At 39.6% G+C, this 26,431-nt stretch overlaps 2 protein-coding genes across 3 annotated transcripts; one reads left to right on the top strand and one right to left on the bottom strand.

Annotated features, from left to right (window-relative positions):
* Positions 1-1,494: 1,494 nt before the first annotated feature.
* On the top strand, positions 1,495-15,180 carry SEC61A2 (SEC61 translocon subunit alpha 2). Of its 2 annotated transcripts, XM_079304933.1 has the most exons (12): positions 1,495-1,634; positions 3,082-3,149; positions 6,933-6,998; positions 8,439-8,517; positions 10,137-10,268; positions 10,398-10,507; positions 11,110-11,263; positions 11,909-12,069; positions 13,031-13,228; positions 13,441-13,632; positions 13,770-13,846; positions 14,152-15,180. In XM_079304933.1, the coding sequence occupies exons 1-12, from the start codon at positions 1,628-1,630 to the stop codon at positions 14,336-14,338; spliced, it is 1,431 nt and encodes a 476-aa protein (XP_079161059.1). In that variant the 5' UTR covers positions 1,495-1,627; the 3' UTR covers positions 14,339-15,180. The 2 variants fall into 2 exon arrangements, with proteins under 2 accessions (XP_079161059.1, XP_079161060.1); XM_079304934.1 differs by lacking the exons at positions 1,495-1,634; positions 3,082-3,149 and adding an exon at positions 6,063-6,080.
* Positions 15,181-16,488: 1,308 nt separating this feature from the next.
* On the bottom strand, positions 16,489-24,484 carry NUDT5 (nudix hydrolase 5). The gene is made up of 8 exons (XM_079304382.1): positions 23,655-24,484; positions 21,513-21,580; positions 20,674-20,726; positions 19,939-20,046; positions 19,297-19,392; positions 18,229-18,339; positions 17,063-17,116; positions 16,489-16,820 (listed from the first exon to the last, which is right to left on the bottom strand). Coding segments are annotated over exons 1-7 (501 nt in total). The 5' UTR covers positions 23,718-24,484; the 3' UTR covers positions 16,489-16,820; positions 17,063-17,114.
* Between the last annotated feature and the right edge of the window lie 1,947 nt (positions 24,485-26,431).

The following is a 26,431-nucleotide window of genomic DNA, read 5'->3' as shown; positions in this document are numbered from 1 at the left end:
CACATCTGAAGTGGTGCATCTGTGCCAGTATGGACTGAAGAAACCTCCTGGACATTTTATCAATCACCCAAACAGTGGCCAGTGACTTAGATGGGAGGGTTTGCTAACAAAACCTGTAATTTAATGAATTTCTCAGGTAAGTATGGCTAAAAATCTGACCGAAGGGTGATTACAACAAGTTTTCTGAAGCTTAGCTACTAACCCAGGTATTATTTGGAGATTGTGATCTACAAGTACACTGCCAGGCTGCATTAATTGTGGGCATTTGTCAGACTGTACAAGAACTCTAGTTGAAAGTAATTGCTATGGAGTTGGTCATTGGTATTTGTTAAATTGTGAGTATATAAAACTGGAAGAAAAAACTTCTCTCAGTGATTTCAGAAAAGGGAAGCTACTGAACAAAGTTGTTTAGGTATTGTAGCAAGGTCTTGGTTAATAGGATTTCTTAGGGAATACAGTCTGCAATCCAAAATACAGTTTTGGAGGAGCCCTAATGCTTCACATATTTGTGCTCTCTTTTAGTAACAGCCTAATCCAAGAAGAATTCAAGTTTGTGCATCAGATCAGTTATTCAGAAAGAATAAATACTATTTTAAATTGTCATATCTAAATCTTGCAGTAAATTCTGATGAGCCTAATTTTATAGACCACTGGTTGTTGTAGCAGAGCTCCGTAGGTATGATACCAGTTTTGGTGATTGTGGGATGATATTGGAATAGGTTTTCAGGTTTTCAGGTTCACTTCAGAGAATCACGAAATCAATTAAGTTGGAAAAGACTTCCAAAACCGCTGAGTCCAACCTATGACTGATCACCTTGTCAACCAGACCATTGTGCTCAGTGCCACATCCAGGCTTTCACTGGATACCCCCAGGGACAGTGATTCCGCCTCCTTGGGCAGCTCATTCCGATGTCGAACCACCCTTTCTGTGAAGAAACTCCTGCCAATGTCCAGCCTAAACCTCTCCTGGAGCCGCTTGAGGCCGTGTCTCTCATCCTGTCGCTAGTTAGGCAGAACAGAGAATGATCAAACTACCCGAGCCTCCTTTCCTACAGGGTGAACAATCCCAACTCCCTCCGCTGATCCTCACAGAATTTGTGCCTCAGATCCTTTCCCAGCTGTTGCCCTTCTTTGGACATGCTCTGATGTCCTTTCACCCCGTGAAAATATCACATCCATCAGTCCCTGGGGGTGGATTGGGCTGTTAACGAAACACGTCGGTACCGAACCGCTCAAGCTGTGCTTTTCCCCGGCGGTACCAACAGCAGCTCAGAGCGGCCGAACCCGAGCGAGAGAGGGGCGGGAGTTTGCCGCGCTCGGGCCGGGCTGAGGAGTGGCGGTGAGGGCCGCGCCCGCCCCTCGCGCCGCGCGGAGCACTCCGGGAGCGGGGCCTGGCCCGCGGCCGCTGCCCGCCCTCAGCCCGATCGCGCCGCGGCGGCCAGCGCTCCCCGCCCGTGCCGCCGATCCCGCTCCCCGAGCCTGGCCGCGGGCGCGGGGAGCGCTCCCTGAGGGCGGCACCGCCCTGTCCCCCCGGGCGGGGAGGGACGGCCCGTCCGCAGCGCGCGTCACGTGACGGCGGCGACAGCGGCGGTGACAGCGCTGGGACCGCGGCCGGGCCGCCACCGCCATGGGCAGTGAGTGCCGGCAGCGCCGGGGCAGCGGGCCGGGACCGGGCGGGGGGACAGCGGGCCCGGGCAGCGCGGGCAGGACGCGGCCGGCGGCCCGTGGCCGGTGATGGGCGCCGTGCCCCGGGTGCCGCCGCAGCAGGGCCGGGGGTGCCGGGCACCCGCTCCCCGCACAGCGTGAGGCCGGGCTCTGCTTCCTGGTGCGGTGTCCTGTTTCACTCTGGCCCTACTATATATATATATATATATATATGCGTACTATATACACTATATATGCGTATGTAGCATATATACCCTGTATATACGTGTGTATGTGTCTAAAGGGCGGCTGTCAGAGGATGGATCAGGCTCTGCTCAGTGATGCCATCCAATAGGACCAGAGGCAAAGGGCAGAAAATGATGCCCAGGAAGTTGCACCTGAACATGAGGAAGAATTTCTGTCCGGAGAGGCTGTGGAATCTCCCTCGCTGGAGATATTTTAGAGCTGTCTGCTCACAGCCCTGTGTGCTCTGGGGTGTTCCTGATGGAGGTCGGAGCAGATGAGCTGTGCTCCTCCAGCCTGGCCCATTCCGCGATGCTCTGATACCTTGTTCAGGGCAGAGCTGTGCCACCTGCCCTCTGTGGAGTGAGGTGCTCCTTCCAACAAGCTGTGTGAGGGCTTGGAATAAATAGATATATGTCACATCGGAGTGTAAATGTAAGCATGGCACTACAACCAAAATGTTGCTTACAGTGTAATAAATGCATTCTGCAGTGCAATAAATGCATTCCCTTTGAAAAGGAGCCAATGGTGGTTTTTATTGATTCAAGTTTTGGAGGGCAAATTCCCAACCAAGCACATACACTTTGATTTTCCTTTTCTAAATTGATTTCATTTTTTTTTCCCTGGAAAAAGAGCTCAAACTGTTGAGCTTTTCTGTGTTTTTAAAGGGGAAACTGGATAGAGATGTATTAAAAGCTAAAATAAAATCCCCTGAAGTTCCAATAAGAATAAATGTTCCACTCATTTAAATTATAATTTCTAAACGTATTTTAGCACTTGAATTATTTTTTCAGCTAAATACTTCAGTAAACACAAGACTCTAACCTCTGCATGGATGCCTTTTGATGTCAGTACTGTTCTGTGTTTAACTAGCACAGACTGATACTAGGTCATTTATTTTTAGATGGAATACAATTCATTTTACTGCTGGTGATACATACAGCACCACTTCTCTAAAATTATTCCAGCTGTGGAAAAAAGAATGTGCCAAATCTGGTTAGAACAAGAATTCTATTTCACATTTTGCCCTGTTTTCAGCTGTTTTAAGAAGAGGGTATTAGTTTTCAGACAATTTTGATAGCTAAATAAAGTTCTTTGAAGTTTCATAAATTCGTAAATGCTCATTAATATATTTTTCTTCTTTTTATTTTTTCTTCTTTTGTGTGTGTGTGTATGTTTGTTTTTCTGGAACAGTAAAATTTTTAGAAGTTATTAAGCCATTCTGTGCAGTGCTACCTGAAATCCAGAAACCAGAGAGAAAAGTGAGTATCACATTATGTTCTTAATTTTATTAGTTCACAGAGGAGGGAATATTGTGGTATTCTAGTCCAGGCTCCTATGTAGATACAGACAGAGGGCTCTAAAGTGGAATACATTCTTTGAAGCAGAGGGAAACTCATGTTAAGATAAAGCATTACTGTGATGATAAATTCTAAGCACTCTTCTGGTAAGTTGTTCCCTTCAGTAGTTATGCTAACTAATTAAAAAAAAAAATCTCAATTCTAGACTAAGCTTATTTATTTTCAGCTCCATGTGATCTGTTTTAATATACTTTGTTTTCCTGTGGATCCCACTCTTGGCTTTGAACTGGTTTGTATATTTCTTGGAAAAGGATTGTTCTGTAGATCAGGAAACACTAATTTAATTGTCCCCTTCCCACAAAGTAGGAACTACACCCATAGCTATGATTGACCTTTCTGAAGTGAGAGAGTGATCTCTGGTACAGTTCAGGTAATTGCTCTGTTCACCTTCTGGATGTGATGTTTCTCTTTGATCTGAAATCAATGAACTCAGTTTGTTTACAGCTGATCTCTCTAGCCCTTGAAACTCCTCCCATTTCTTGTCATATTTTCTAGATTAAAATTAGGTAATTTCTACAGATCAGAAAGAGACCTTCCTTGTCCAAAAAAAACCCCACCAAACACCATTTTTGCTTTCAAAACTCAAGCACATATTGTCCACATTGACAGTCTAATTAGAGTAACAAATTGACTTGTCATGACTTCCATGAAAATTCCTTAAGAGCTAAATGTTGATTTTTATATTCTAAAAGGGAAACCTTAACTGGGAATATGACACCATCTCAGAGAATCCTCTTTGGTTAATGAGAGGTTCCCAAAGGCTAGGACTGGATGCAGAGGTGTTTGTGCTACTGACCATAGCTGAATTGGATGGAGAAGATAAAGAATTAAAAGAATTAAAAGATAAAGAATTTAAAGAAGTAAAAAAATTATGATGATAGCCCTCTGGAATTGATTCTTTAAAAAGACTGGGATTTACCCCCTGGATCTTTGCTAGTTGCTTTCCAGCATCTTTCAGCTTTGGGACAGGTTTCTAAACAAATTATTTAGGCCAGACAAAGGCATTTTAAGGGCAGGAATCTCCAGAGCCAGACCCCCATCCTAAGGCTTGGATGCAGCAGGTCTGGTTGGTAGGTGCCCATCTTTGTTTCTGCAGTGGGGAACCTTGGTGTAATCTTTTGGTGCTGATTTGTGGCACATCTGTGATTAGTTGGTTGCAGCCAGCCCATTTTTGTTTTGTGAGAAGGGAAAGCTGACACAAACCTACAGATACTGATGTTTCTGTAAAGCTCACTGGTGGTTGTTATTTGCCAGAGAGAAAGAGGGGCTTGATCTGTCCTTGTTGTCCATCAGCAGATGAAGGATGCCCAGAGAGGTGCCAAGATTCCTGTCCTGTCTATTTGGGTCACTTTGTCTTTACTGCTATTTAGGTCGCTGTCTAGACAATGGCTGCCACTTGCCAGCTTTGTACAAATTTAAAGTGAAAATGTAATTGGGAACATCTTTCCTAGGCTGAAAAGCCCTTTGACCATTTGCAGTCATGTTCCTTGTTTCTGTATAGTTTATCAAGTGATTTAGGTCATTCCATGAAATCTCATTCTCTGTAATTTATTGTTTTCTTGCAAGCTGTCACAGTTAGATATGGCCAGTAATGGCTTTTGTGGATTGGTTTAAGGCCAAGACAAGAAATTTAGATAACCAAATAGAAGAAGATATTCATTCTTATTAAACATGTATTGATTGTTAAGTGAAGATGATGTTTTGATTCAGTTGGGCTTTCACTGAATCATTTTGCCATTCTTGTTGATGAGGAAAGCAGTTTCTTCTGTCTCTAGGGAGTGCTGCTTTTGTGTTCTGGCCAACTTGATTAGCAAAAGTGATTGCTACTTTTGTAGTTAGTAGAATGGGCTCTTATTTCCCTCATGCACAGATTTGCTAAGTAGAACACACTGTTCAGAGCCCAAGATGATAATGCTCAAGTCCCTTCATTTTCACATGATTTAAGAAAAATGTCAAAGGAAGAAAATGTCCAATTGAATCAGATGGTAAAATTTCAATTTCAGATGGTGAAATTTACTGTCCCTGTGCTTGTTAGCATTTGTGGCTGGAATATTTTGGTACCACTCTGTATTTTGCCATTCCTGGCATATGGATTTGGATGACTCCTTTTTCTTTTTTGTCTTCTTACTCATAGAGACTGTTTTCCTTGTGAATAATTGTGATTTGGGTGATGCAGAATTCCTCTAGTGCTTCTATTCACCACAGTTACAGAGAGAACCAGAGCAGTTTTAGACCTTTACCAATGCCTCTGAAACCAAATTTAACTGGGAGGCTGTAGAGATAATTTGGTTAAGCATTTTTGGTTTTAGAAGACTGTGCTTAAAATCTGAATTGTGCAGTTCAGACTTGGTAAAGTGGGTCCGCACTGCGTAGTCCAACACAGGGTATTGTTTGGATTTATTTGCTGCTGTCACTATTTTTCTTTTTATAACTCTGTGCTGTAAGTATTTTTATCATCTGTCCTCTTTTTTTAAGAGTGAGGCAGTACCAGGAAATAAATTAAATTACTTGGATTATTTTTCTTCTAAGTACATGGTTTCACTTATAAAGATGTAGACTACATTCTGGGTTTTCTTGTGCTTGAGGACCTGTGCTGCTTCTGCATTGGTTTGTAGATTCTCATTTGTGGGTGTTCAGTACCTATTAAACCAGGCACTAATCCTTTTTCTTGTTACTTCTCCACAGGCAGATTCAGTGGTTGGAGGCAGAGAGCTCCAACCATTTCTGCTGTGTCTCTCTTACGTGTTAGTTCATGTCATGTTTTAGTAGCTGCCCTACACTTGTCTGCAGTGAACACACTTAACCCTCAGGTTTACAGTCCCTGGAGGAGAGGTGGGAACTTGAACATAACCCTGCATCTCAGCTCTCTCTGCTCTCTTCAAGTGCATTTCTTTCTGTCTCATGCTTTGAGTAATCCTCTGGCTCAAATTTAAATCTTGTGATTCTTCTCTTCTTGCACCTGGCACTAATTACAGGCACCTTAAATACTGTGACTCTGAGATTCTCTTCAATGAATTAATGACTAGTAATCATTGGTATAGCATTCTTTTAAAAGTAATATGTAATCTACATCAATAAAAATACTTTGGAGGAAAACAAAGAATATTTAAAAATCATTTTGTGGTGTATGTCCATGAACATAATGATGAATTTAAAGCTTCCTCTAACACCCTTTAAAGAACTTAATTCTAAATGTTTTGAATTGCTGTAGAAAGCTCATGGTTCTTCTGGTTTTAATCACATGTCTTCACAACAGTTCAATCCCTCTAAAATTTTTATAGTGCTTTAGTTTCATGACTTCCAGCCTTGTAAAACTTCTGTTGAAGCCTCTAGCACTAAGTACTGAAGATAAGTTTTTTTGCATTGATCTTTCATGTTTGTTCTGGTAAGTCTGTGATTTTAGCCATGCTATTGCTCTTCTGTAAATACCCACTGTATTAGAATGTTGTAGATAAAATATATTGGTCTGGTGACCAAATGTCTGCCAGTCCCACATAAGTTACCTTTGTCTCTCTCTCTAAAATCTGAAATCATACTAAAATAAATTCCAGTAAGGATTGATACTTTCTGGTTCTAGATATTTGCATTGAATTCTGTAAGGTAACAGCCTTTAGTACTGTTGTGAGAGTGCAGTGGAAGTTCTGCATCCAGTGAACATGTTTGTGTCTCCACTCTGCCCTGCAGATCCAGTTCAGAGAGAAGGTACTATGGACAGCCATCACACTCTTCATTTTCTTAGTGTGCTGCCAGGTAGGTATAGATGTCTGTGGTCAGAAAATGTGTGTTCTGTACATAGAAAGTACCCTGAAAGCATGAGACATTCCTGTTTCATGTTGACCTACCAGTTTCAATTTTTATGTTAAAAGTACTGAAAGTTCAGTTCAAAAAACCTGGTTCTCTGAAACAGTCTTTAGTGTTGATCATAGATGTTTTTAGAAACTAATGCTTTATATTTAGTCAGAAATACATAATTTTTTTCTTGTTACAAAGGCCCTATCATATGATGATTGTGCTGCAGGGTAAACAGTCAAGGTAATTAATTATAGAGCAGCATAAACAAACTGAGCAATTCAATGCATTGTTTACCCTCTGTTCATAGCTGTATTTTAATTTTAGCTCTCACAAATGTGAAAACTAAATCTGAGTGACTTTTTATCAAATTCCTCTTCAATAAGCTGATGAAATGTAAAGATTGCAGGAAAATGTTTTTGTGAAATGTTTAAGTTGATATTTAGAACTTGTTTTTTGTGAAGGTCCTGGTCAAGTTGTTAGCTGAAACCTTTCCAAAATGCCTGTCTTTGCAAACATTTATGTGATCTTTATTACTCATAGTTGTGGGTGCTCCTAGAACCTGTGTTTGTCTTGTAAACAGTGGAGGCTTTTTTTGTTTTTCTTTAAAGAATGTCTGGATACTGAAGAAAATGAGAATCCATATATTACTTGATACAAACTTTTTAGAGATTGAAAGATTCATAATGAACTGTACATTTCAGAATCAGGGGTTTTAGCTTATGTTATTAATGCAGCCATTTCAGACTGCAGAGTAGTAGTTTATTAATTTTTGTTTTCAGCTCTGAAGGACTGTTTAAAGGCTAAAACCCAGCTCTTGTACCTATCTGTTTTTTGGAAGGAGGAAGTGGGAATTATACTAGAGCTAGAAGAACATGTAATTTATCTGGGTTTACTAGCAGCTGGATGTATGCATAATTAAAATTCTGCATCTATATGAGAGATTATAGTTTTGAATAAGGAAAACAGATGGTCCAGACTAGAGTTTTCAGAAATTGATCTCTAAGATTGCCAGGATTCCTATTCTACTGTTTTGGTGATTAGGAAGAGTTTTAAAGACCTCAAAATCCCTCAATATTGATATACAGAATATTGGAAGTTTTATATTAATGTGTCTATTATTGACAGTTCCATGTGGGATATTTCAAAACATATTTCTGTCTCTAGAATTTGGATATTTGAACTTCTTTCTAGGGGCTTCTGCTTTTTCCTGTGGAAAGATCTTAGTTTAGTCCTCTGAGTTAAACCCCAGTTGGAGGATTAAAAAAGATTGTGTCAACACTTCCTATTTAATTTTTAAAAGAATTAAACAATGTAACAATGGAATGATTACATGTTAAGATTTTGTATTAATGTTGCTCATTGTGTGTATCTGTTTAATGCTGTTGTGCACTTTGACAGATCCCTTTGTTTGGAATCATGTCATCAGATTCTGCAGACCCCTTCTATTGGATGCGAGTCATTCTTGCATCAAACAGAGGTTGGTACTCACTCCTTTGGGATAAACACACCAGGAGAAAATCACTTGGCTGGTAAATTCCACACCACCCAGATGTCAGCTTGGAACACTTTGGAAAGTTCTTAACACAGATGGAGTTAAAATCGGTACTTGAGCAGTGCTTGTGTTAGGAATGGGATTTCTTTGAGATGCAGATGAGATTTTAATATTGATTCAGAAGTTTTGGGATTATTCCATTCAGGATTTTAGAGCAGTCTCTTTCTAATATATGGGACAGTGAATCTTCTGACTTTCCAGTTAGGAACTGCACTAATGTGCAGTACGAGGGTGTTTATTAGGAAATGCCTCACCTGTGCAAGTCAGCTAACTTCATAATAGTTTGGCAGAGTTATGGGTGAGTAATTTGCTAGGTGGGAAAGCTAAAGGCTGAGGTAATTAGGTATAAACTTTAGCAACACCAAACTAATGTGTTTTAGAAGAGTAAAGTGGAGCACAACTAAATGTATAAGATTCAAACTAATGCTAGAAGTCTGAAACTTAAGATGGGTGTCCAGTCATGCCTGGCTCTAAATGAGGACACTGATCTCATCTGTAGCTTGGAAAACTGGCTGGAAGTAAGAAAATCACTGGAACCCTCTAATGTGAAGGTACTGCTTACTTAGGAATAGCAAATTTTGTTACACCAGTGAGGATAATACAGAAAAGAAGTTCTCTGCTTCAAATTCTACTACAGAGTTTGCAGAATTTTGTGTCTCCCTAGCAGTGTATGACACTAAATATGTTGTCCAGTCCCCAAACAGAATGGTAACAGTGGCCAAGAAAAGGTTAGAGAGACTGAAAGCAATAAAAAGCAGGAGTGGGAAAGTGAGTTTTCACTTAAGTCAACTAACTAGAAGTCATTGGAGGATGTGATGTGAATGCTAAAGTTTTTGACATCCTAATTTTCTGGCTGCTGAAGGAATAGAGATTTCCATGACAGGTGATGTAATATTTAACATAGAAGCTCCAGGATACAAGTATGAAATAACCAAGTTATAATAATTACTTTAATGCTTTCCCTCTTTGAATTGTGTACATTGGGAGTTGGTGCCTCAGTGACACAGTGCCAGTCAGTTGGCAGAGTTAAGAGCAGCTTAATGACAGTCTTTGTTTTGTTAAGAACTGATTTAATCCTAAACTCTCAACTAGATCCAGTGATTCCAAGGGCAATGTTCTCAGAAAATGTGCATCTGTAGCATATTTTATGGTCTGCAAAATTAAACTTTTGGAAAATGTGACATTGAAGCACTTACAGAAGAAATAACCAGGGACAAGATGCTGTCCAGGGAAAGGTTCCTTGAGGATGTGCCAAAAAAGCTGAGCTTCAGTGTGCATTGGCCTTCAGTGTTAGCATGGTTCCACAAAAATATTTGTAATTAAAAGCTATGTGGGTTTTCCATGCTGCCTTCAAAATTACGGCTTTTAATACAGCAACCTTTTGTGAGGCCATAACTGTCTTTGTTTTGTCATACCTGTACAGGAATATACATATTGGAAGCATTGTTAGAAATATTCATTACAGGTCAGGAGCCTTTGAAGAGATCTAATGCTTTAGGAGAGGTGCTGGAATGGCAGTTGTTTTAATTTTTCTTCTTTTCTAGGTACTTTGATGGAATTGGGTATTTCACCCATTGTAACATCAGGTTTGATCATGCAGCTGCTGGCAGGAGCAAAGATCATTGAAGTTGGTGATACTCCAAAAGACAGAGCCTTGTTCAATGGAGCTCAGAAATGTAAGCAGTGTTCCAATTAAAATTAAATTTTTATATTTGGGAAAGCAGCCTGCCTAAGTGATACTAGATATGTGATTTCTAGGTGACTTCAGATCTTTTTAAAAGGATTTGCTTTCTCTCTTGTTTTAGTATTTGGGATGATTATTACCATTGGGCAAGCCATTGTGTATGTTATGACTGGAATGTATGGAGATCCTGCTGAAATGGGTGCTGGAATTTGTCTCCTTATTATAATTCAGGTTTGTAAAGAGCTATTTTGTGTGTAACTGAGACTGATTAGAGACAGTATAGCTGGAAGGAAAAATCTTTCTGTATCTGGGTAACTTCACTTTATTTCTTTTTAATGTGCAAAGCATCATTATTTGTATCTGTCTAGATACAAGAAATTCTAAATATTCCATAAAGGAGGAGAATGCTGGGATAGTTAATATCAAAAGTATTTTAGGTAGGAGTGGCACTTAATTGAAAATACAGAAATTGGAAACAGTGGCTACTCCTCAGTGCTGTGAGGAATTCTCACTAAATGGCATGAGACATTCTTCTGCAGAACAAAACAGTAAATGCACAAACTTAAACTTTTTTTTTTTTTTTTTTTTTTTTTAAAAAAGTTATTACTGAGTAATCTGTTGCTGTGTCTGCTTTGAAAAAGCATTGCCAGGTGAGATGTGCATGCCTTGGTATGTGGGAGGTCAGAAACACTGCACGAATGACATTTGGATGAAAGACTTAATGATTACACTCCAACATACTGAAATATCAAAATACTGAAGCAGAGAATTAAAACACAACTCTTGACTTGATTTATTCTTGTTTCTGCTCAGTTTTGTTTCTTTTCTCACAGCTGTTTGTGGCTGGTTTGATTGTGTTGCTGCTAGATGAGTTGCTGCAGAAAGGTTATGGTTTGGGGTCTGGTATTTCCCTGTTTATTGCTACCAATATCTGTGAAACCATTGTCTGGAAAGCTTTCAGTCCCACTACCATCAACACTGGCAGAGGTATGTGTGCTGTTTCAGTCAGTCACAACATGTTTCAGTGGGTGTATATTGCATATAAACCATCAGATGTTTATTGCATGGCATTTAAAAAAAAAAGTTCTAATGTGTGCTGATTGACTTCTGAAGTCAATTGTCCAGCTAACATCCAAGATGAAAATGTCTGACTTACATGGAGATTAATACAAGTTTGCTGATTTGAAGTGCAGCAGTAAAAACAGGACTTCAGGCCTCTTGAATGAAAATTTTTGGATTTGCAAACTGAAATCATCTTGTTTTAGCATCACTCAGTCCACGGAAATAGGCAAGATAGGAAATGCTGTACATGCTGTTTGTGATCCATGCTTTTGTAGTTGGTGCCTCTGAATTACTTTAAGCTGGTTTGATTCTTCAGAGACTGCAGTCTTTTCATTCCTCAGCCAGTCTTTGACAACAGCTAGTTGTTCTGAGACAATTAGCACCTTAAGATACAGCATCAAGAAATTAATTCATTTACTGCTTTCATTTGAAATCCTGAGCCATGTTTTTAGTTCGCTTTCATTTGAATTTGATTCTTAGTAGTTGTGTTATTTCCAAAAGAAAGATACTTTTTAAAAAATGTTTTTAATTTGGAGATTAACCTTTCTTTCACTTTCTTGCTTCATGCAGGAACAGAGTTTGAGGGTGCTGTGATTGCATTATTCCATCTGCTGGCCACACGAACTGACAAAGTCCGGGCTTTGCGGGAGGCTTTTTACCGACAGAATCTGCCCAATCTCATGAACCTGATTGCTACAGTGTTTGTGTTTGCTGTAGTCATCTATTTCCAGGTAAAGCTCCTCAGAGCAGCTCTGCAGAGGTAGAAGGGCACTGCAGTCGTTGGGAAAAGATGGGAAGATTTAAGCCAGAGTGGCTGAAGTATCTTAGTTTTGAGTAATTAATTCTTTTTGTTCCAGTGTTGTCCTTTCAGTAACTGTTACCTCTGTGACAGTAATGCTGTAAAATTTTGCAGCCAGGCCTCCTTGTACTCAGTGTGAAATCTCACATTCCACTGAATGCCATACACACTGTGAGAGTATTTTTAATAAAACGGATTCTGGTACTGCAGTGGCTGCATCACACCAATAATATTCTTAATATTCATCCTTGACTGAAAAGAATACTTTTGTACTTTTGTACAGAGCTGGAGAACTTAACTTCTTTGGGGTGTGTAGCTTACTGGTTTTTCCCTAATTTTCTTGAAACATTTAATTAGTGTTTCTAAGTATCTACTAAAATGGACACTAAAGGAGGATCCATATGGAGATTTTGGGGGCTGGGGCAGCTAAAATTTGATTTTTTTTTTTTTTTAAGTTGTTGAGTGTGAGTTCTGGAAAAAAAAAATAAAAGAAATACCAAGTTTTCAAGTTCATATGGCTTTTCTTGGGTCTACTTAGAAAAGGTCCTGGTCTTACTACACAAGAGCCTGCTGGTAACTGGCTAGTTCAGTTGGAAGCCATTACAGGCTTTTATCAACCCCTAATCTATAAAATGTATTTTACAGGAGTACCAGTTAGCAGATGAGAAACCATGTTTATGTGAAACAAATGTAATACAACCAAGCAATAACACTTTTACATCCTTAAAATTTGTAATCCATGCTGCAACAGAAAGCCTTTGGGCTTTACTATCTCAGACCTTGCAGTCCTTGTTTATCTAGCAAGAACTGCATGTTCAGGAGCAGCTTTGGGGCATCCTGGGAGTACCTTGTGTCTCAGAAGTGAGCCCTGGTGCATTTGTGTTTTTCCCAAGGGATTCCGAGTGGATTTGCCCATCAAGTCTGCACGGTACCGTGGGCAGTACAGCAGCTATCCCATCAAGCTGTTCTATACCTCCAACATTCCCATCATCCTGCAGTCTGCCTTGGTGTCAAACCTCTATGTCATTTCCCAGATGTTGTCTGTTCGATTCAGTGGCAACTTCTTGGTGAACTTACTGGGACAGTGGGCAGTAAGTATTTTATCACATTTTAGCTACGTAGAATTATTTCCATTTTTACTTTGATGTGAATTCTTGGTATTTAGCCAACTGGAATACTTACTTTTTAACATTTATATATATAAGCTGTTTCAAACATCAGAGAGGAATTCCTCCATTAATACAGGATAGGAATGTGGGAAGTCTGTGAAAAATAATTTACTGCCTTTTTCTTCCCCTCTCAGGATGTCAGTGGAGGTGGCCCTGCTCGCTCTTACCCTGTTGGTGGCCTGTGCTACTACTTGTCCCCTCCAGAATCCATGGGTGCAATATTTGAGGATCCTGTCCATGTAATAGTTTATATAATATTTATGTTGGGATCCTGTGCATTCTTCTCCAAGACTTGGATCGAAGTGTCTGGCTCCTCAGCAAAAGATGTAGGTGTTCTATCTTCATTGTTTTCAAACAGTGCTTCTGGTTTAGAACTGACCAGCTACTGAATGGTCACTTCATCCCAGTAAACATCAAGTGACTGGGAAACACTGCAGTAGTTCCATAAAAATGTTTTTTACAGGTTGCCAAGCAACTCAAAGAACAGCAAATGGTAATGAGAGGCCACAGAGATACATCAATGGTTCATGAACTTAACAGGTAAGGAAATGCTGACTTCTAGCTGGATGGCAAAGAGTGCAAGAAATGGGGAAGTGTCAGCTAGAGCAGAGAGTGTCAGAAAAATCTGATACCTGTTTCCACTGCAAAAGGGAAGATTCTTCCAACTCAGCTGATGCATTTCTTAGTTATGCAAAAGTATAGCAGCAGATTAGATATTAACCTGTACTGTTTTTTTTTTTTTAAGTGACATAATGAGGGATTTTGAGTTGAATCTCTTCCATGTTTGTAAAAGAAAGATACCTTGGTTATTACCTTTTTCTTTCCTGTATTTTTCTATCTTACAGATACATCCCTACAGCAGCTGCATTTGGTGGTTTGTGCATCGGTGCCCTTTCAGTGCTGGCTGACTTTCTAGGAGCCATTGGCTCTGGCACTGGCATTCTGCTTGCAGTCACTATTATTTATCAGTATTTTGAAATATTTGTAAAAGAACAGGCTGAAGTTGGAGGAGTAGGTGCATTATTTTTCTAGATGTCCAAATATTTCATGGTTTGTGTGAAAGGGAAAGTATTTTGACAACATGCGTCATTTAGTCCAATAATGCTATTTTCTTTTACTTGTTTTCAAGTGCTACATGTCCCATTACTGTAATGGGCATTGAGCGATGCCTGTGTGCAGCATTAGTACCAGCTGCCTTAAGAATAAAGTTTACATTATCTTGTTTAAGTATTATCTAGTGTTGCCTGTAATGCTGGAAACAATTCATCTACCTTGCTGTTCAGACACTACAGTGGGATGGTAAAATGTATCAGTTGGAGAACAGTAAATGTCTTTGCACACAGCAGTAAAGTGTTAAATTAATTTCCCTGTCCCTAATAGGAGAAAAAAATACCTGAGTTCAGATTGCCACGTGCCAGTATTTCCTGACAAAATTTATTTGTATCTGTATTTTACATTAATTTTTTTATACTTTTTTAACTTGCATTTCCCCACCACTGAACTCAGCACTCCTTATTCCTTTGCGGTGCCTCCGCCCAGGCACCTTTCACTGGGCTCTGAGGGTGGGCAAGCAAACCTTTACTGGCGGCTGATACTCATCTCACCTGTGGGCTGGTTCTGTGCTGGATCTGCTGTGGGGCAGCCTGGCAGGGCAGCCCAGCCCAGCAGTGCTGTTCAACCATGTACTTGTGAAAACTGTGCCACTGAAACTTCATGTCCACTTTGCTTTTGTGAGTCTAAAGAACGAGGCCTGGTTCCTAAAGCAGTTCATAGGAGGGAAAAGGGGAACGGGGAGTTCCTGCTGAAAACTTGTCGCACTTTACAGCGGCGATGTAACAAATGTAAGCGTTAGACAATAAACTTATTTAATTAAACCCTCTCCTGTGTCTTGTCTGTGCCAGATGTAATTCATGTGCAGGCTTTGATAGGGAGGTAGGTCTACTCCTTTTTTTCTTCTTTATTTTTTTCTTTCAAGAATATTGTTCTGATTAATTTTTAGCAGCCACAATTAAAAAAAGAATCCCAAGATTCCTTCCCTTAAAGTCATTGAGCTTTTCTGCTCTGCTGTAATCACTTTTTCCCTTTGATGTCACATTTCTTCTGTCTTTGCTCAGTCTTAACTTGAAAGTAACTTTGTGTTGTTTGTAAAGATAAGAAACTCTTAAGCAATTTTCTGTTTCAGAAAGTTTTCCTAATTATCCACGCTCATCCTCATCTATTTCAGAGGCAAGACTGATTTTGATGTGTGTTTATTAAAACTCTCAGATCCTGACCTTTCAGCACTGGTGGCTGTTTACATAATTAGTAGCAGCCTACTGTGTGCAGATGCACTGAAGGTTTATTTGGGATAAGATGTACCTAGAAGTGATTTGACTGAATGAAGACCTCATACCTCCAGCAGGATCCCCTGGCTGGGCCTGCACAGTTCTGGTTTGCATTGGTGGATGGTGGTGTCACAATCATTATTTTAGACCAAACAAACCAGATTTCTTTCTGCATAGTTTAGTTAGGGCTGGGAGAAGGAAACATCATCTTCATGACTAAATCATAATAGGAAGTTCTTAAAATTGCCATTTTAATTACTTCCACCAGAGCATGCACACAGTGTTCCTGTGCTGCTGTCCCCACTCCTGTCACAGAAAATTACTACTTAATAGAACATTGTACAATTCTATTATTTTTGGATTGGAAGGGACCCACAAGACTCATGGAGTCCAACTCCTGGCCATGTGCAGGACCCAATAATCCCACCATGTGCCCAAGAGTCTTATCCAAACACACCATGAATAGTGTCAGGCTGTGCTGTGGCCACTTCCCTGGGGAGCCTGTTCCAGTGTCCAGCCACCCTCTGGGTGAAGAACTCTTTCCCAATATCCAACTTTAATTGCCCCTGACACAACTTCAGGCCATTCCCTTGGGTCCTGTCACTGGTCACTAGAGAGAAGAAATCAGTGCCAGCCCCTCTGCTGCCCATCATAAAGAAGTTGCAGACCACCATGAGCTCTCCCCTCTCCAGGTGTTAGGAGTTGTGTGAGTGCTGTGTGAGAGAGTGAGACCTGCAGGCACTCTTCTGCCTCTGCCTCCTTTGGAACCATGGTGTTAAAACATCAACCACAGTTACCTAAGCATCCTTCCTATACTGAATGGTAAATGCAGAGAAGAATCTAGTGAGAAACACGCCATTCTGAAAATTAAACAGTATTTTTATTATGGATATTCTGTCAAGGGGTGATAGAGCAGTTAAAGGAAATGCTTTTTGTCAGTTATATAATTCCAAATAAAAATACCAGAATCACTACACTTTTTTTGCTCTACAAGTACAGAGGACCCTGATTACACGAAGAGTTGTACTTCTAAGCCATCCAACTTGGGAAGTTTTGAATTAAATTTCTCATTGTCCAGTTCTAGAACTTCATGAAAGGAACTTGGAGCGGTTTTTCTTCTGCACGCTTCAGAGCCAACGCATAAGTGTAAACCCTGGCATCTACTGCCAGATGTTCCTCTGCTACTAGTTCTGAAAATAAAAAAAATTAAGAGATGCTGTTAAAACCTCACCTTTACAGTCCATGCTAAAATGAAGATATGTAGACACTGCAAACTCTTCCTGCTCTCACTAACTCCCGAACCCGGCCAGGTCTCATGGCTTTTTGTTTAACATGCAGTATTCTAGGGTGGGAAATGACATGAGGAGCCCTGAGAAGAGAAGGGATTCTTGAAGCTCATGTTAATGCATTTAATGTGTCAGAAAGCTCTTACCATCAATCCTTTGCAGCAGGTCGTTCTTTGGAAGTGAAACAACTTCCACAAATTCTAGGAGAGAAGAAAAAGGTTTACACATCCTTAAATTAATGAACAGTATAGAAATTTAACTTTGTTTTCTGTTTCTTGCAATTTAGAAAGGGAAAGAAACTGATTTAATGCTCATTACCATCCAAAAGTTGTGAGCTTTCATATATCAAAAAAGGGTCAATTAAATGGGGGAAGGCAGTGACTGGGCTCACTAAAAAAACATGTTTGGCAGAAAGAAGCTGGAAAAACGAAGTGTAGCTGGTAGCTATGAAGGATAAGAATTCCAAAAAGAGAAATCTCCCTTCTGAGAATGAAAAATACACTGTTGAAGAAAACTTGTTTGGTCTCTCCTGGTACAGAAATGGACTGTAGATACATTTCAAGAGCAAACCATCTCAAAGAGTAATGATGAATTTATGCTGGCTTAGCCCTCCCCTGTCTCTCTGAATTACCTGTCTTTAGGGCTTGACTTACAGCTGTTGGGGGGTAAGTAATTTGTATTTCCTGAAATACTGGTGCTATAGGTACAATACTGGGAAAGATAATTGACGCAATAATGCCCCACAGGAATTTGCATCTAGGCCAAAGTCAACCTCAGGCACATTTGATTAGGGTCAGGAGATTACCCAAGCACAAATAAACACCAGGTGTAACTGACTTTTTCTAAGTAAAACTTGCCATACGAAGAATCACACTTGACCTTATTGTCAATGAGATCACAGTCACTTTACATACCTCCATCATCTGCAAGTGAAAAAAGTAGTGAGTTAAGGGGTTGAAATACAGTAGAGTTTACAATTTTAGAAAGCATTTGATGGCTGGCTGGCTGTGAGTGACACTGCAATTATTTCCAGAGTGAAGCTACAACTGAGAGCAGTATGTAGGTTCACAAGTGCTTATGGTCCTCATTGAAATTTGGCACGAAAATATTTTATTCTGAGTGTCCCAACAGCTGACACTTCACATCTGGGCTTCCCCAGTGAGTTCAGCAGTCACACTCTGGTCATCTAGAATGCAGGATGTGATTGGAAGGATGTGCAGTATCCAAATCAGCTAAGACAGAAGAGATACAGTGTTGAGGTTGTTTTAAACCTAGTTTTGTTATCTTCTCAAAGTTGTCAAATAAATGGTACAGAACTCACCAAGGTTTTGCTTAGGTCTTGTGTTCTCAGCCTCATCTCCATTAATGACGACACTCACGATGTGTGTTGTGCTGTTTGACATTCCTGGGTCCAAGCACAGAGCTGCCAACAAGCACATGGAGGTTCATTTTTCAGAGCAGGAGTCAGGCACCTCGACATTTTAACAAAAGCTTTCACAGAAATGTATCTGATACAATAGGAGAATATAGATTTTGCAGACATTTGTGCTGTAAGAATAGTGAAAACTTTGTCTTCATATATTCTTAGATGTAATGTTTCTATAACTCTCAGCTCTTTTACAGATCCCTGGTAAGACTTGTTTTCACAGTCAAATTTACTTTCCATTCCATAAAGATTTACTGTAAACTATCCCTCATACACTTCTTCAGTCTGTTGGAGTCTAATTTTGCCATCAGCTGTCTCCAAGCTCTCCCAGTCTCCAGAATGCAGTTGTACCCAATAACTGAGAGACAAGACTCAGCAGCAATGACATTTCCTCAAAATCCTAAGTTGCCTACCTTCTCAAGTTTGATTTATGATCCTCATTTTGCCTTCATTTTATCTTATGTAGGAAGCATAGGATTGGAACTATCATGATCCAAAGGATCCTGAACTTACTCCAATTACTCTCCTTTCCTCTTTCCAGCTGGAGAACCCCAGTACAATCATCTCCCCACAAGAACTGTCATCTCCCCTTGGCTGACAGAAGGGTGATCTCTGTATCATGCAGCTCTTCTTTCCTAAGTTCACAGAAGTCCAGCAATTTAGACCTGAACACTAAAATACTAAATCACAACTTGAAAATTGGGTTTTGTGTAAAGGATCTTAATGAATAGCAATTTCCCCACAGTACAGACATCAAATTTACTTCAGACAGAAGTTCAGCAACTGATTCACATCAAGGACCAAAGTTTCACTTTTACAGCCATGAGATGCTACCCTGCTAATCTGCATAGGCTTTGGTGCTTGGAGTTTCCCTTTAGTTTAGAGCATTTCCGACATTTAGAGTAGCCATCAAGAATTAGCTTGGGTGGGAAAAAATAAAAAAAAAGCAAAGACCTGGAGTACATTCAATGACTTCTCCCTTGTACCCAGTTTCTTCCTTCAGCTCTCGAAGTGCAGCAGCTTCTGCTGACTCGTTTTCCTCAATGAGGCCTGGGAGATACATAATACACAAAAAACAATTAAAAGCTTCCCACTTAACTGTAATATCCATCCTGTGATCTAATCAAGCTTTATGGAAGAGAAGAAATATCCCCATTACTCTGTCTTTACAGAGGGATAAGTCTAGAAGGGATTCCTGTCCCTGGATTCATTATGCTGCTGCCCACATCCTTAACCAATTATCTACAGAATCATGCTGTCTTCCCCAAAAGTGGCATTAATATACTCATGAGAGAAAGAAGCTGAATGCTTTGACACTTAGAGAAAGGAGAAGTGGAGGAAATTTTCTCCAATCTGCTAAAGCAAGCTTATTTTGTTTTATTCATTATCAAATATTTCTATTTTAGCATGTGGAACTCAGCATGGTTTTCCATCTAGAGCTTCATAAAGGTCATAAAATCAACTAAGTTGGAAAAGACCTTGGAGATCATCAAGTCTAACTATAAAATACATGTAAAATACATAAATATTGACACTTCAAGGACATCTAAATACACTGAGCCATATGTGACTCATCCCAATGTTTCAGCCACTTACCTGCAGGAAATTCCAAGCAGTAGCCATTGATTGGGGGCCTGAACTGTTTCACCAGGACAATGCAGTCGTAGTGCAGGGTTCTCTGTAGCACTGCTATCACTGCTACACCTACCACAGCCATGGGAGACACAAGGACATGGAATGTGAGTGTAGCAGAAAGTGAGATTTAAGTGCCAGACCTGGAAAGGAATCCACACACTGCTACTCATGTTTATATGCCTGATCCAGAATCCTGAGTGATTAAGTTCTTTATATCATGCATGATGAGAGATCTTCAAAGCTCCCCAGCAAGCCAGAGGCACACATACCAAGCAAGACTGAGTCCCAGGGAAGGCTCTCCTGCATACAGAAACTGCTTGAAAGCCTCTGTAGGGAACTCTCTACTGCACTCCTCTTGTCTAAATCATGTCCCAAAGAGCCCCTTGACCCCTTTGCTCCTAACAGCACACCAAATCATCAGTTTGTGAACTACTCTGTGTCAGGGCACCCCTGATGTCCTTGGAAGTGCTTCACCATTTTAAAGTGAACAAAATGATCTTGGGAAAGCACTCCCACCAGTAAGGTTCAGCACATAAGTTAGCATTTCACTAGCTCAGGGGTATAGGCAGCTCTGCCAAGCCACCTGTTTCACATCCTCATTCATTCAGGAACAGATCAGCTCAAAATCTGCATTGTCAGCTTATCAGAAGGGCTTTCACAGGAAAAATGCAAACAGAAACAGCCACCAGTTCTTACCATCAGCTGTAACTCCCTTTTTGTTGCCAGTACGCTTTACAGTTTCCCAAGTTCTGTGTAAACAGAGAAAAGATGGAATGACTACATAAATCCTCTTCTACCCTTGCTACTTTCATTTAAAGCAAAATGTATCATCACACAGTGAGGTGTAAGAAGCAGTAGGTCATAGGCAGGCCTGTCACACACTGGCACAATAAAATGTCTACAGTGTAGTTTTCTTTTGCCTACTGAGGGAGAAAGAAAACAGTTAATTTTAGTTCCACAAAAGATCCAATCTTGCTAATTTTAAGAAGATACTCTGCTGATGAACTGGGAGGCACTAGAGAAAGCAATCAGTACAGAATCTAACACATTAAGGGGAGGGAGCTAAAGCCATGTTGTAACACCTACATAAATACAGCAAAACTAAAGAGTACAAAAGAATTGGAAGAAATGACAACATACAAGAGGACATTATTTTGTCAGTAATATGCAAGATCCAGCACCACCAGCAGAGAAAAAGGAGCCTGTAATGAAGAACCAGAAAACCCACAGGATGGACTCTCTGATTGTCACAGTAGTTGCACAGCTAGAACTTGCTTCTGTGCAGCATCTTTCCAAAGAACTGGAAATGCAACACAATCCAGGTCCAGTGTGCCCAAGAGGATTTAGGAGTCAAATTCAACCCCAATGCTTGCACATCTGCTGGAGTAAGATTCTCTGAACAGCAGGAACTCCAAAGGAACCTCACAATGAACAGCTCTCCTCTTGTGTGGAGTGATGTGTTTGTAATGCTTCTGTTCTCTAGCCTGGGGCCAGCCTGTACAATTGGGAATATGGAATACCAGAGAGGAAATTACCTGGTTTTCCCAAAGGGATCAGTGTAAGTTGTTTCTGAAAGCTTCAACCATTGTCTTTCTACAATTACCTAAAATAAAGAAATCTTTGTTAAATACATTATAAAATTATATTCCCAAAGAATATGATAAAATTCCCAAATTCCCAAAGAATATTAGAAAATTATATTCCCAAAGAAAATTATATTCCCAAAGAATAGGGAGAAATAACACAACTATTTTTAGGTTCTTTTGAAGACAAATTTCACCATCACAACACGTGCAGGAATGTGCAACAGCATTCCTGTTGCTAATACAGAAAAAAAATTACCCTAAATTCTTGAACATGAATTAAAAAATAACCCTAAGACAGTAGCTTTTTGTAACATGACTTTTATAATCAAGTTTTGAGAATTCAGTGGAATTTTATGTACTGCAAAGTCTGCATTTTTTAGTAGGATTTTGCAAGTGGAATATATTAGCTGCAAAAGGGTCTCTGGGCTGCACAGTCTATCTACACTGCTGCTCACAAGTGCCCCCTTAGCAGAGAGAACAGCAAAAGCTGAGCATGCAAGACTGAAAACCAAACTACCCTGAAACTTTTCTTGCCCTGATCCCAGACTGTGGCCTTGTGTAACTGCTGTTTTCTGCAGCTGGGAGAGAGATACATCCCTGCCCCTTTAGGATTCTGAGAGCTGCTGAGTACTTGGCATTAATACTATGACCAAATGTCTTTTCTGGGCTAAATGAGTTTATTTTCCCAATGATGTTTCCTCATCTTTTATGTAATCCATTTAAAAGAGAAAAATCCCTAGATATTAGCCTAGCAGTTTCCTTCTTTTACTGTAACTTGTTTTAAGATGAGTTATTTTTATTGCTTTGTCTATTACTGTGATGGGCAAAAAACATCTGCTTAGAACAACCTGAATGTGCCTTCCCAGAAAAAGGAAGAATGAAGTAAGATCAGCCCCCATTTTCACAGAAGATAGTCCATCATCAGACTACACTGTTACTGCCCAGTTACAGAACCACTTCTGATATAAGAGCCACTGGCAGAAAGAGGATAAACACTTCTCTGGATTAAGCCTACAACATGATTGAAAAAAGTAAATAGCTTAAAATATGTAAGATCTAACTACAAATTTCCAGTGATACTGAAGAGTACATTGCTTTAAAAGAGATTAACTAAGAAACATTACAAAAACCCCCCAAACAACAACCCAAAGAAAACCATAAAAAAATCTATAATAAAACCAAACCAAAAGAGGATTAAAAAAAATGCTGCCTGCAAAAAACCCAGCTCTTAATAGGAAACCCAAAAAGATTACAAAAAATAAAACATTTATGCTTGTGAAATATTTATATTAAAAAATGCCCAAGAGAAAAGACAAAATCCAAACAAATCTCTTCTTTCCTTGTGCCTTGAAACCTGAATAAATTACAAGAGTGTGTTCACTCCATGAAGAACAAATAAAAGAAACCACATGTGTTATAACAAGAGCAGGACACTGCCAAACCTGCCTTAACACCAAAGATTAACTTTTAAGACTTCACTTGAAAGGGAACAGAAACAAACATAGGCAGTTCAGGGTGAAAGTGCTTCTAATAAGAATTAAGTACCTTCAGAATCCTTTCTTAGGATTGATATTATTCTTACTACTTCCTTACTGATGTCTTTGAAATAGCAATTATCTAAATTCAGATCTTTTCAGAAAACATAAAATGTGGTACAATCCTAAATGTTAAAGCAACATTTGGTGGTTCACCACCTTAAAGAAACAGAAAACAGTTTGAAAGATAATCTGAGTTTCATAACCCACCAATTTGTAAAGTCTCTCAGAGATATCAGCATTATTTCTGAACATTGAAAAACCTCCTGAAGAGACAGTACAAGAAACAGATGCAAAATTTGGAAAAAAAAAAAAAAAGCGGCTTAAAATAATGCAACACTGTAGATTTCTCTATCATTGATAACTTGTATAATTATTTCAATAAAGAGGAATGTCACATCTTTTAAACTCTCTGACAATCGGGAAGAAGTGTTTTATCTATTGAATAGGTTTTTATGAACATACAGCCTCTCTAGCATTTTGGACTCTGCACTCACAAACTCACAAATAATTGTTATTTAACAGCAAAGAGATGTCAAACCCAAGCATGCTGTACCTCTTCCTTAAGGACGAATTGTTTAGCTGCTTTTGCAACTTCCGTGGATGTCTCAGCTGCCATTTTCAGGAATGTCAGGTTTTCCCCTCCTGTGCAAAGTCCAGATATATAGGAAACAAAATCAATATTTGCTTTCAGTGTAAAGTTAAAAGGTTCATTTCTGCACTGTAAATTAACAAATATAGCTTGTTGGAGAAAGTCAGGGACGTGTGATGGCAAGTTCAATTCATGTTTTCAGCTCCACCCAGTGATTTCAGAGTCGAATAATTCAAAGGAGAAATATAAATTTGGGTCAAACCCCTGACTTGAATAGTTTTAATAGTCCTATCAGCTGTCAGGTAGCTATGTCAGCTAAAGACACTTTTCTTAACTATTCAAATGTCAGACAATTACAGACAACTAATCCATTTCAAATTGTTTCATTCTGATCTGGGTGAAATGCTCTGTCAACAGTGTCTGGAAACACAACTGTGCACTCCACTGTGAAAGTGCAAAAAAAATCTTATACCAAGAGGACTCCAAAAACTCTCTGCTATTAAAAATCAGAACAAGAACCTACCTCCACCTTACATCACAAATAAATACATAAATGACTCAATCTTTCCACTAAAAAACAAGGTCAAAAAACGACACGTGTGTTGCAAGTCTGTGCAGCACGTGGGGCTGGTGTGACCATGGCATGGCAGTCTCTTACTGGGAATGATGTGCCCAACACCATGCAAAAGGCAGCATTTTCATTTAAAAATGCCCAAAGCAAGGCTCTGCACCTGCAGTGTCTCAGCCTGCATCCCCAGGAAAGAGATGATGTACTCCCTCCATCCAGTTCCAGCCTAAAGACACAGCAGGCAGCAGAAAAAAATGTATTAGAGATTGATCCTGTGGTCACTGTGGAACTACAGGGCACTTTAAGCACAGAAACTTATACTAGGGAAACAATCTCTGATATCAACTTAATACTGAACTCCTGAAAATCATCATTAATCGTAAGCAAAAGCCAGTGAAAAGAAAGAAATCAGTTTAAACACCAGGAGAGAAGAGATAATCTTAAAGATCTCAATCATCCAAAGCATTGATGGTCATAATCTTTCCATAAAGTCAAAATAATCTCTTCATGATTTCAGCTATGGATTAATAAGCCTCTGTGTGGTCTCTAGCAATGAACAATACCTAAGTGTGTGAAAACCTTCTCTGTCACACCCAACTTTAGCACTTTCATTTTTTACTTCATCTTTATCCTTTTATGGTAACACCTGTTGCACAGCTTTCCTACATGCTGGATTGACATTTACTTGCAGTAAATTCCTTAAGACTAAGGAAATAAGGAACAGGTAGGATTAGATATCAGCAGGAGTAAAACTAAAGTACACAAAACCAGTTCCTTGGTCTGTAGACAGGGCAGGCTCTTTCTTAAGTCTTACCTTACCACAATTTCTATGAACAATTGTTCAGTACCTTATGTTAGTTTCTATCCCACTTCAGTCAGCTGTTCCTTCTCTTAGGATTGAAGAGTTCTATCTGGACAATGGCCATGGTCTCATGCTGTGACTCTCAACTACCATATCAAGCTTTCCATCAAATATATGCAAAAGAAGCACAGTCTAGAAGAAACAGTCAAAGGATACTGTGTGTGATGTTTTTAAAAAGCACAAAATCTTACATAACCAGCTACAGCAAATTCACCTGCGGCATTTGGAAAGAATTATAGCCCTTTGCATTGCCAATATAAATATATCAAAGGAGTAGGGAGTGAACCACAGCCTTGTTAAAGTTGTCTTTGGATTGGGCTAAGTCTTGCTCTTTTACTGTCCCCTCACAGGAAATCCTGTTCTATTGATCACACTAATCCTTCTGCACAAATATCAGTGTATCTTTCTCAAATGTGGATTACCACAGATGTACTATGAAAAAAAATGTACTAGGACCTCATCTCATGGCAGAACATGTTTACAAAACAGCTTGCTCTCTCCTGAGAGATTCAGCAGTGACTTGCTACTTAAAACAACAACAACAAAAAAAAAGTACAGTTTCAGTGTTTAAATTATCACTAAAACCTAAAAAGCTTCTGTAATTTGGGTCTCCTCCACAAGTGGGTGCAGTAACTCCATAGTTAGTGACTTTTTTAAAAGTTCCACCAAAACAGTGTTTTTGTGCAGATTCAGTTGGCAGCATAGAAGTGAGAATTTCTGCTGTTAGAAAGCTGAAATACTGTTTGGTTAAATGAAGGCTGCAATTCTGGCATCTCACGTTAGTCATGCTGTCAAGGATGGCAACATCTCTTGCTCATAAACAAAATTAGCTGCAACTGAAAATTAAATTTAACACTAAAATGTGAGGTTTCTAAAGGCCTGTTTAGCTTTCAAAACATGCCTTGTCTTGCACTTCTTCTAACTCATAAAATTCTCTCTGCATATAAACATGAGCTCATTTGAGTTAAAAACTCAATGCAGCTGATACATCAGCCTGGGAACCTGGCTACCTGACTTAGGATTACATTGAGCTCTAAGAATTCACATTTTTAATAGTCATAAATGCAATATTAAGAATATGTCAAAGTGCACACATTTATCAGCTGCCTTAACGTGAATCTATCATTCCAGAAACAACATCAGTTAAGTTGAGGGGAAGGAGAAAAGTAGAAGGAAAATGTTTCATTTTTATCACGGTATCTAGAAACGTGGATGACCCACTAAGAGCCAAATAAAATAGGGACAAGTAACTGCAGAGCAAACAACAAGGATTATCTCCCACAAGCAGACGAAGGTTAGAGGCAGCTCCAC

Source organism: Erithacus rubecula (genome assembly GCF_903797595.1).
Source record: "Erithacus rubecula genome assembly, chromosome: 4".
In the NCBI taxonomy this organism is placed as follows: Eukaryota; Metazoa; Chordata; class Aves; order Passeriformes; family Muscicapidae; genus Erithacus; species Erithacus rubecula.
Note: the sequence above shows the minus strand (reverse complement) of the source record. Positions and strands in the feature narration are given on the sequence as shown.

Bases quoted from the DNA above. Each gene is read 5' to 3' on its own strand.
- NUDT5 (XM_079304382.1), bottom strand. From the start codon at position 23,717: ATGGCAGCTGAGACATCCACGGAAGTTGCAAAAGCAGCTAAACAATTC. The intron at 21,581-23,654 runs GTACAGCATGCT...TCTTTATTTTAG, and splicing joins AATTCGTCCTTAAGGAAGAG to GTAATTGTAGAAAGACAATG. The intron at 20,047-20,673 runs GTAAGAACTGGT...TGGCTGTGGTAG, and splicing joins AAAGGGAGTTACAGCTGATG to GTGTAGCAGTGATAGCAGTG.
- SEC61A2 (XM_079304933.1), top strand. The intron at 3,150-6,932 runs GTGAGTATCACA...TCTGCCCTGCAG, and splicing joins TCCAGAAACCAGAGAGAAAA to ATCCAGTTCAGAGAGAAGGT. The intron at 13,847-14,151 runs GTAAGGAAATGC...TCTATCTTACAG, and splicing joins ATGGTTCATGAACTTAACAG to ATACATCCCTACAGCAGCTG.